Source organism: Trichomycterus rosablanca, chromosome 7, assembly GCF_030014385.1.
Source record: "Trichomycterus rosablanca isolate fTriRos1 chromosome 7, fTriRos1.hap1, whole genome shotgun sequence".
Taxonomy (NCBI): domain Eukaryota; kingdom Metazoa; phylum Chordata; class Actinopteri; order Siluriformes; family Trichomycteridae; genus Trichomycterus; species Trichomycterus rosablanca.
Window position 1 is genome coordinate 3,358,497 of NC_085994.1, and position 10,434 is coordinate 3,368,930.

General features: G+C 39.7%; 1 protein-coding gene across 1 annotated transcript; it reads left to right on the plus strand.

Annotated features, from left to right (window-relative positions):
• The first annotated feature begins 4,397 nt into the window (after positions 1-4,397).
• On the plus strand, positions 4,398-9,995 carry LOC134317553 (chondroitin sulfate N-acetylgalactosaminyltransferase 1-like). The gene is made up of 7 exons (XM_062998259.1): positions 4,398-5,022; positions 6,576-6,792; positions 7,173-7,271; positions 8,192-8,370; positions 8,471-8,559; positions 8,666-8,747; positions 9,722-9,995. The coding sequence occupies exons 1-7, from the start codon at positions 4,401-4,403 to the stop codon at positions 9,988-9,990; spliced, it is 1,557 nt and encodes a 518-aa protein (XP_062854329.1). The 5' UTR covers positions 4,398-4,400; the 3' UTR covers positions 9,991-9,995.
• The last annotated feature ends 439 nt before the right edge of the window (positions 9,996-10,434 follow it).

The following is a 10,434-nucleotide window of genomic DNA, read 5'->3' on the forward strand; positions in this document are numbered from 1 at the left end:
CATCATCATCACATGAAAATCTTCTTCCCCATAAAGCGTCCAAAAGGTGGAAATCAGATGGAGCTAAATCCGGACTATAGGCGTCTCTCAGACACAACCGATTACTCCTCCTACTGCACCCTCACCGCTTATAACCAACATATAAAAGTGCTGAAACTTTTTGAAGATCCCTGAATAATACAAATAAAGTATCCTCACATAAATTCCCAACCTGGCAACCCTGTAGTGACGTCAACCAGGCGAGGTGAATAGCGTCAGCGCCCTCTGCTGTTTAAAGTGAATATCGATTCATTATACATGTCAACCCATTTGAATGGTTACACGTGAGTCGATCGTTACATCCCTACTCCTGACGCATTTGTCCTGTTTATCCGGGCTACGTGTCCCCACCCAATGATTGGTTTATGTAACATCACGTGCCTTGTGTGTTTGTGAGCCCAGCCTGGGATTCAAACCCGCAGAATTTATAATTTATGCCTGACTTTGACCATTATGGCATACTAAAAAATTCCATTAGCCACTTTATGACTGCCATGCCACCAAGCACCAATTTTCCTACAGTTAAACAGTCGAAATAAGCTTAGAATACAGATCGTCTAATTTTTATTGTGCAATTTTTCCTTGTTTATTAATTTTAACACATTAAATCATTTATCTTCTATTCTTCTTGTGCAACATTTGTTTTTCTTTACGTTTCATCTGTAAGCATAGTGATAGTACAGTACAGTATAGACAGAAATGTAGTAGCAGTAAGACTGCTGTCTGTGTACTAGCAGGCTAGTACAGACTAGCAGATTTGTATTTTGATCATCCTATCAAAACAGTTGCTTTTCTTGAAGGTGTAGGATTCAAAAGCCACAGGTTTTATATTATATAAAGCTTGTATGAAAGGTTTAGTAGCTGGGGGCAATTACAAATATTCCCATGTCCATATGAAAGACTAATCTCTTGTAATCGAAGTGTTTGCTGCTGTGGGTGGGTCAACCAGGGGGTAATAACTTTTTTTATTTAAATAATAGTGTTGTATATTGTTTTGTCTAAAATAGATACACGGATCATTGAAGTGTTGTGCATTTGAAATTACTAAATTGATATAATCTGAAATGGTCTAGAATTTAGTATCTGTTTTTCGTTATGTGTTCAATATAGCAACAGGTTTAAAATGTGAAAATAATCATAAATAATCTTTTATATACAATATAATTAATACTGTAAAATAAAATGTGAACCTGTATAGTTTGATTTGGAAATCTTGTAACTTGTAAATCTTAATTGTTGACACGGCAAATATGAGTCTGTAAAATAAATGTGCTTGCTGATTATCTCTAATATAAAGGTGCTTTGTGTTTACTGTCTTTTACAACCTTGCTGGTGTTGTTTTTATTTACTTAAAAGTAAACTCTGTTCTGCTTTCCTCTCAACCCATCTTCTTTTCTCCTGCCCTCTCTCCTCCTCTCAACTGGTCCTATATTGTAATCCAGTCATTTCTTTTCCTCTCCATGCTCTCCATGTCGTCTTTTTTTGCCCTTCCTCTGATCCACCACCTAAATAATACCTGCTCCGTGGGGGTCCTAACCAATGAAGAACAGGGTGAAAGGGGGCTAACAAAGCATGCAGAGAAACAGATGGTCTACAGTCAGTTATTGTAGAACTACAAAGTGCTTCTATATAATAAGTGGAGCTGGTAAAATGGACAGTGAGTGTAGAAACAAGGAGGTGGTCATAATGTTATGGCTGATCAGTGTATACGTCGTATATTGCATTTCTGTGTGGGATTGTTCAAGGATAAATACATCTTTTAAAGTCTCAGCTTGTCATGATTTTAGGTTGTTATGGAACAACTGGAAGTTACTTACTGCTACACCGATTTAAAAGCTTTGATATAATCCTGCAATTGAAAAATGGTCAAGCATGGTCAGAACTGTAGTACTGTGACACAAAACAATAGTCTCAGTGTTTCACAGCCATAATACAGCCAACACTCCCATCTAGTGGCCGCTTTAAGGAACTACATTTTACCGAAATATAAATGTTAACCGTTCTGTTAGATTTACAGTTTCGGTATTTAGCAGAAGCCTTTATCAAAAGCGATATACATTACTATGACGGTATACATTCTGAGCAATTTATCTTATTATTAATCCATCCATCCACCCATCCACCCACCCACCCACCCACCCAACCATCCATCCATCCATCCATCCATCCATCCATCCATCCATCCATCCATCCATCTATCTATCTATCTATCTATCTATCTATCTATCTATCTATCTATCTATCTATCTATCTATCTATCTATCTATCTATCATATGTCATGTCATATATACAGTATATATATCCATCCATCCATCCATCCATCCATCCATCCATCCATCCATCTATCCATCTATCCATCTATCTATCTATCTATCTATCTATCTATCTATCTATCTATCTATCATATGTCATGTCATATATACAGTATATATATCAATCCATCCATCCATCTATCTATCTGTCTATCTATCTAATGCCCCTTGCTTGGATATTGGAAAGGTTTTCTAGATAAGATAATTTTTTATTCTACATATTGTGAACACTTTGTTTCTATACAAGCTGGATGTAAACACAAGGCTCACGTTAAACAAGCCTGCTTTCATAGTGTTAAGAAGGAGGAGTTTGGTTGTAGAAGGCAGAACAGAGCACACTCTCAGGTACACTCTCAAACCTTCTGATACCTCATGGAAAATAAACTTCCTTTACACACTTGCAGTAATACAGGATGACTGGTGAAATAGTCTTACTGCACTGCCAGCACTAAACCAGGGTTAAAGAGTTGGTAGTAAAGGTGGGTTTCAGTGTGTATCCAGATTAAGAAGTATGCTACTCAAAAGAGAAGTAAAAGAGACTACAAGGTAAGTACATGATGCAAAAACTGAATAAAAATGCATAATGTCAGCACTAGTGTATAAGCAGTCTAATATAATATTTGTTTCTGAAAAACATCTGTTTTCAACATAGAATCTTATTCTTACTTCATATTAACCTTGCTCTATGTATATTTTTATAACTTTTAAATATATCTATTTTCATTATCCTGTTATTTGTAGGGATGTAACGATACACTCTACCCATGATGCAATGCGATGCGATTCACGATACTGGGTTCACGATACAATTTTTTCCTGATTTTTTAAACTGAAATTGATGACAAATGATGACAATAGTAATTATTTCCTTTTATTATTTCTCTTATAAAATAAAATAAAATACTGTATTTGTGCTTATCTTTTATTTATCTAAATAATTCATGCCCTTTTATTTCTGAGGTAGGTACAAACTATGCAAAAAATTTTGAATTAAGCCCATTTTGGCTAAAAATCCCCGAATTTGGCAACCAGGTGTAGAGCGCCAGTGACGTCAACCAGGCGAGGTGTATAGCGCCAGTGCTTTCTGCGGTTTAAAGTGAATATCGATAAATTTTACATGTCAAACTGTCTTGTGGTGAATCGTTACATGCTGTAACACTGTGTTCCTATGAGCCACGCCCCCCTCTCCATGAGCACATTCAGTCCTCTGCCACACCCCAGCTCATGATTGGTTCCCCTGGACTAATTAGCTCCAGCTGCCCTCTATTAGGAGGAGAGCTGGAGAGTAGACTTTGGGAACTATTTTGGCTCTTGTTATGTCATGTTATGTCATGTTTCTAGCTCTTGTTACTAGCCATGTTTCTAGCTCTTGTTACGCTAGCTCTTTGTTTTGCCATGTTTGCCTAGTTTTGCCTTGGTTGCCATGTTTGCCTAGTTTGCCATATGTGCCTAGTTTGTTTTATTAATAAATCCTTTGTTTTTGTTTAATCTCTGCGTGTGTCTGCCCCTTTGTCTCGTCCTTAGCCCCACGTGACACATCCCTACTTGTTTGTATAAAGACTCAGTTATTTATTGGGAAAACGTACCAGTATGATATTTTTTGTATGATAATTCTGTGATCATTTATCATTTAACTCTGTGCAATAACTAATTTGTAGTAGCACTATATCTTGTTTAGACCCCCACAAACCTTTACAAAACGCGTTTAATTAAATTCCACATGCATTATTAATACCTTACTCTTTTTTGTACATTTAAATTAATCACATGCTGAATTTACTTAAATAAACCCTTTAAAAATATTTTACAATAATGTCATTAAAGTGCTTATAGTGGTTATAGTTTATATAAAACTAGTAGTGACTGGTGTATCTTTTTTCTCTATTTATAAATACAGGTGATTTCTGCAAAATGGATGTGATATCAAAGGATGGGCTCTAATTTAATTAACTAGTTTAAAATATGTTCAGTGAAAAATAATGATGTCAATGCCACTCAACAAACTTGACTTGGAACAGTTTTACTAATACAGATTAAGTAAAACCTCCATGATAGTCATGTTAAAGAGATGGTCCCTGGCCACAGTGGCCCGTTGGCGAATTCTGCTCATGGTCACGTTTTGCTTCACATTCCTGCTTTATTTCCGGAACTGCAGAACTCAAAGAAACCAAAACCACCAAGTTTTGTTCATGGATCTAGCAGATGACTCTAGATATCAGGCTTTACTTCAGGAGCATGAGGAGCAATATGAGCAATATACCACCAGCCTTACCAAGCAGATCCTCCAGTTAAAAAAGGCTCTCCAAGAGAAAAGACACCTACAGACATCTCAGCGACAGGGAGCAGTGAAGCATCCAGCGGAGGTGGAGGAAATAGTGCAGACGAGCAACCATAACGAGCTTGAGATGTTCCTTCAGGAGCAACTGCGTCTCGCAGAGATCCATGTAGGTACAAACCTACCGAATGAGTATGCCCTGGTGCCATTTGAAAGCTTTACACTTCAGAAAGTCTTTCAGCTGGAAACCGGGCTCACAAGGCATCCTGTGAGAAGCGCTCTTCAGAATGATTTGGCCGGGGCATTAGAAGTAGCACTACGTATCCTTAATGGTCCTAAAGATCAGGATGACCCTCGGCATCATAGGATATACTCACCACAGGATTTCTTTGAGGGTGAGATTTGTCACAACCATAAAATGCTATCTATTTATCTTCTGAAAGCTTTGAAACGTTCTAAAGTTCTGTACTATTGTCTTGTAAAATATGGTCTGATCTTTATCCAAGTGCCAAAAACCATCAAACATATTTGGCAAAGGTATAAAACCACACAGAATATACACCAATCAGACATAACATTATGACCACCTTCCTAATATTGTGCTTCCAAAACAGCCCTGACCTGTCGAGGCATGGACTCCACTAGACCCCTAAAGGTGTGCTGTGGTATCTGGCACCAAGATGTCAGCAGCAGATCCTTTAACTCCTGTAAGTTGTGAGGTGGGGCCTACATGGATCGGACTTGTTTGTCCAGCACATCCCACAGATGCTCGATTGGATTTGAGTCAACACCTCAAACTCATTGTTCAGCTCCTCAAACCGTTCCTGAAGCATTTTAGCTTTGTGCCAGAGTGCATTACCCTGCTGAAAGAGGCCACAGCCATCAGAGAATAGCGTTTCCATGAAAGGGTGAACATGGTCTGGAACAATGCTTAGGTAGGTGAGACGTGTCAAAGTAACATCCACATGATTGGCAGGACACAAGGTTTCCCAGCAAAACGTTGCCCAAAGCATCACACTGCCTTCCCCAGGTAAGCGACACACACGCACTCGGCCATCCACGTAAAAACGTGATTCATCCAACCAGGCCACCTTCTTCCATTGCTCCGTGGTCCAGTTCTGACGCTCACGTGCCCATTGTTGGCGCTTTTGGTGGTGGACAGGGGTCAGCGTGTGCACCCTGAGTGGTCCTTACACTCGCCCATTTTTCCTGCTTCTAACATCAACTTTGAGGATAAAATGTTCACTTGCTGCCTAATATATCCCCCCCACTAACAGGTGCCGTGATGAAGAGATAATCAGTGTTATTCACTTCACCTGTCAGTGCTCATAATGTTATAATGATACTTGTATGCTTTGACCTTCCTTGTATTCTCTCATACTACTTTAAAGTGGCAGGTACAAAAACCTACATATAATAACCAGAAAAAAAATCCATATTACCAACCTCAAGTTCCCCTCACGCTTTCCATGTTGTGCTCATTAACTTCATAAACTGCTTTAACCCTGTCAAAGCTTTACTCATGTCTGTGTAGCATTTGAAGACACCAACCACATAGTCCGGTCATCCCACCCTAGCAGAACCGTGTCTGCTCCAGGTACTGCCGATTATGCCCGCTAGGTGGCGCCCAGCCGACTGGTGGCAACACTGAGTTTCAAACTGAGGATCTCAGCGCTGGTGTGCTAGCGGAATATCTTTTATATTTTATATACATTTTGAGCCTTGCATCTTTAACTGATGCCCAACCTTTTGAAATAGCAATAACACTCATGTTACAGTAATTTGTATTCATTCAGGCATTATGTGTTTGTGTATGTGTTATTTTGGCTTGGATGAGGATCAGACCACATTATATCTGTAATTATTGTAGATCCAGGTAACTATTTTGCGACTATCATTATTTAGATTTTTTATTTAAGTATTTCTTTCATTGTATTGCTTCTGCTAGGAATTTCCCGTACAGAGAGCGATAAAGGAGCACAATATGACCTTGCATTCAGAGAGAACAGTTCTTTGGACTTCAGGAGGCTTGTGCTTTTTCATCCGTTTGCGCCTCTGCAGAAAGTGAAGGAAGAAGCAGTCGACACATCCAGCGTGCTGATAAACATAATCGTGCCACTGGCTGAGAGAGTCGACACATTCAGGCAGTTCATGGACAATTTCAGGTGGGATTTATCTCCTACTGAACATCATATTTAGTCCCACAGGAATCTTAAAAGGTTTTTGTGATCCTTACAGATGGATTGATTTTGCATCTTAAAACATGTTTGAGTTCAAAAAATTTATTAAAAATGAATAAAATGAGATTCTGAACTCCTCGGTTCAAAACACCGGGCGGCTGGGCGCCATCTAGTGGGCATGATTGGCAGTGCCTGCAGGGAGGGATGACCGGAATATGTGGGCGGGGTCTTCAAAAGGGCTGCGCGTGGGTCGGAGGAGGCGTGAGCAGCAATAAACATTGGTTACATTTGCAATTTCTGGAAAGACTGTTTGCTTATTTATTTAAAATAACCAATCGTACATGTTTAACATCTCCTCCTTACAGACAAATCTGCACTGAAGATAAAATGATTCACCTCACAGTTGTGTATTTTGGAACGGAAAAGTTGGATGAAGTCAGAGGAATTATGGACACCATTGCAAGGTAGATTTATAATTTGAGCAAGTATGTATGTATGTACACTGATCAGCCATAACATTAAAACCACCTCCTTGTTTCTACACTTACTGTCCATTTTATCAGCTCCACTTACCATATAGAAGCACTTTGTAGTTCTACAATTACTGACTGTAGTCCATCTGTTTCTCTACATGCTTTGTTAGCCCCCTTTCACCCTGTTCTTCAATGTTTAGGACCCCCACAGAGCAGGTATTATTTAGGTGGTGGATCATTCTCAGCACTGCAGTGACACTGACATGGTGGTGGTGCGTTAGTGTGTGTTGTGCTGGTATGAGTGAATCAGACACAGCAGCGCAGTGCACTGTCCACTCTATTAGACACTCCTACCTAGTTGGTCCACCTTGTAGATGTAAAGTAAGACGATCACGCATCTATTACTGCTGTGTGAGTTGGTCATCTTCTAGACCTTCATCAGTGGTCACAGGAAGCTGCCCACGGGGTGCTGTTGGCTGGATATTTTTGGTTGGTGGACTATTCTCAGTCCAGCAGTGACAGTGAGGTGTTTAAAAACTCCAGCAGCGCTGCTGTGTCTGATCCACTCATACCAGGACAACACACATTAACACACCACCACCATGTCAGTGTCACTGCAGTACTGAGAATCATCCACCACCCAAATAATACCTGCTCTGTGGTGGTCCCGTGGGGGTCCTGACCATCGAATAACAGCATGAAAGGAGCTAACAAAGCATGCAGAGAAACAGATGGACTACAGTCAGTAATTGTAGAACTACAAAGTGCTTCTATATGGTAAGTGGAGCTGATAAAATGGACAGTGAGTGTAGAAACAAGGAGGTGGTTTTAATGTTATGGCTGATCAGTATATGTTAATGTGGTAATTAAAACAGTACAAAGACTGTGACATTTTCCGTGTATGCCAACAGGAGAACAAGATCTAGGAATTTTACTCTGGTTCATCTGAATGAGAAGTTTTCCAGAGGACGAGCTTTAAACGTGGGCGCTCGAGCCTGGAAAAAGAGCAACGTCCTCCTTTTTTTCTGCGACGTTGATGTCCACTTTACTGCCGAGTTTCTTAACTCCTGCCGAATGAATGCTCAACCTGGTATGGTCAACATGTAGGAAATTTAATGATGGACATGATTATTTATTTATTTACACTGTTAAACTGATTGTACTTAATAACTTATTTTATTGATCTGTAGGGAAAAGAGTCTTCTATCCAATACCATTTAGCCAGTACAATCCAGGTGTAATTTATGGTGACCATATACCACCTATTGAAAAACAGCTGGTAAGAAATGACCATAAGTCCGTAAATCAATAAAACATTTAAAACTAAAGGTTGAATCAGGTATGTGTTGGTAATACTGCATCTTTATTCTTTCTTGTTTTAACAGGTTATTAACCAAAGTGTTGGATACTGGAGAGACTTCGGATTTGGAATGACTTGTCAGTACTGGTCAGATTTTATCAACATAGGTAGGTAATAAACAAAATGCTGTGTGTTTACTGACATTATAAATGTGGCTAAGTGGGTAGCACTGTGCATGGGTTTCCTCTGGGAGCTCCGGTTTCCTCCTACAGTCCAAAGATGTGCAAGTGAGGTGAATTGGAGATACAAAATATAAACTGATATAAACTTGTGAATTTGATTAATCTTGTGTAATGAGTAACTACCGTTCCTGTCATGAATGTAACCAAAGTGTAAAACATGACGTTAAAATCCTAATAAACTAACTAACATTATCAATGCGGTATAAAAGTGAAGATAATGTGAGGTTAAGTAAAACAAGTAACCTGCACATTTAGAAGTGCTTTTTAACAAATTTTTGGCTCAAATTTTAGAAACATGCTTCTATTCAGCCTAACACTGATATTGGATGAAAGGTCCTTCTTGCATTTGGCATTTTAATTAAGTAGCAGTCCATTAAATCAGCAATCCCTGGATCATTCTCAGTACTGCAGTGACACTGACATGGTGGTGGTGTGTTAGTGTGTGTTGTGCTGTGTGTGAGTGCTGGAGTTTTTAAACACCTCACTGTCACTGCTGGACTGAGAATAGTCCACCAACCAAAAATATCCAGCCAACAGCGGCCCGTGGGCAGCATCCTGTGACCACTGATGAAGGTCTAGAAGATGACCGACTCAAACAGCAGTAATAGATGAGCGATCGTCTCTGACTTTACATCTACAAGGTGGACCAACTAGGTAGGAGTGTCTAATAGAGTGGGCAGTGAGTGGACACGGTATTTAAAAACTCCAGCAGCAATGCTGTGTCTGATCCACTCATACCAGCACAACACACACTAACACACCACCACCATGTCAGTGTCACTGCAGTGCTGAGAATCATCCACCACCTAAATAATACCTGCTCTGTGGTGGTCCTGTGTATAATGATACTATATAAGATGCTTCTAATCGATTTCCATGTTTTCTTTCCTATTTCAAAGGAGGATTTGACATGAACCTAAAACCTTGGGAAAAAGAAGATCTGTACCTCTACAGAAAATATCTGCACAGTAATCTCATGGTGGTGCGTGCACCTTCACGAGGACTGTTTCAAATGTGGCATCAAACACTTTGTTCAGAGGACCTAGAAACAAAACTGTTTCAGGTGTGCATGCAATCGAAAGCCATTAATGAGGCCTCGTACAGCTATATGGGGAGGCTGTACTTTCAGCAAGAAATCGATAACCACATACAGAAGCAAACCATATAATACTAGTGAGGATTTTATGTATATATAAACAGTTTATTGCCTTATTTTTGTTGTCATTTATTTATTCATGGATTGAAAGCTGCCTCAACCTAGTCTTGATTGCCAAACTTCGTCCTACCCTCACCATCTCGGATGCTGAAAAGCTGGTTCACACTTTTGTTTCCTCCAGGCTGGATTACTGCAATTCACTTCCTACCAAGAGATTACAGTATATCCAGAATAGTGCTGCACAGATCCTGCTGAGAGTACGGAAACACGAGCACATCACACCTATCCTTCATTCACTCCACTGGCTCCCTGTCTCTGCAAGGATAGAATATAAAATTTCTCTCCTTACATATCAGTGCATCTATGGAAAGGCACCGCCCTACATGAAAGAACTTCTTAGCCCTAAAATTTCATCGCGATCCCTCCGTTCTGCAAACTCAAATCTTCTCCACATTC

What these genes read in the sequence shown, in the direction of transcription:
- LOC134317553 (XM_062998259.1), top strand. Translation starts at nt 4,401, where the DNA reads ATGATAGTCATGTTAAAGAGATGGTCCCTGGCCACAGTGGCCCGTTGG. An exon ending in CCGAATGAATGCTCAACCTG is followed by an intron (nt 8,371 to 8,470) that starts GTATGGTCAACA and finishes ATTGATCTGTAG; the next exon opens with GGAAAAGAGTCTTCTATCCA. An exon ending in GTCAGATTTTATCAACATAG is followed by an intron (nt 8,748 to 9,721) that starts GTAGGTAATAAA and finishes CCTATTTCAAAG; the next exon opens with GAGGATTTGACATGAACCTA.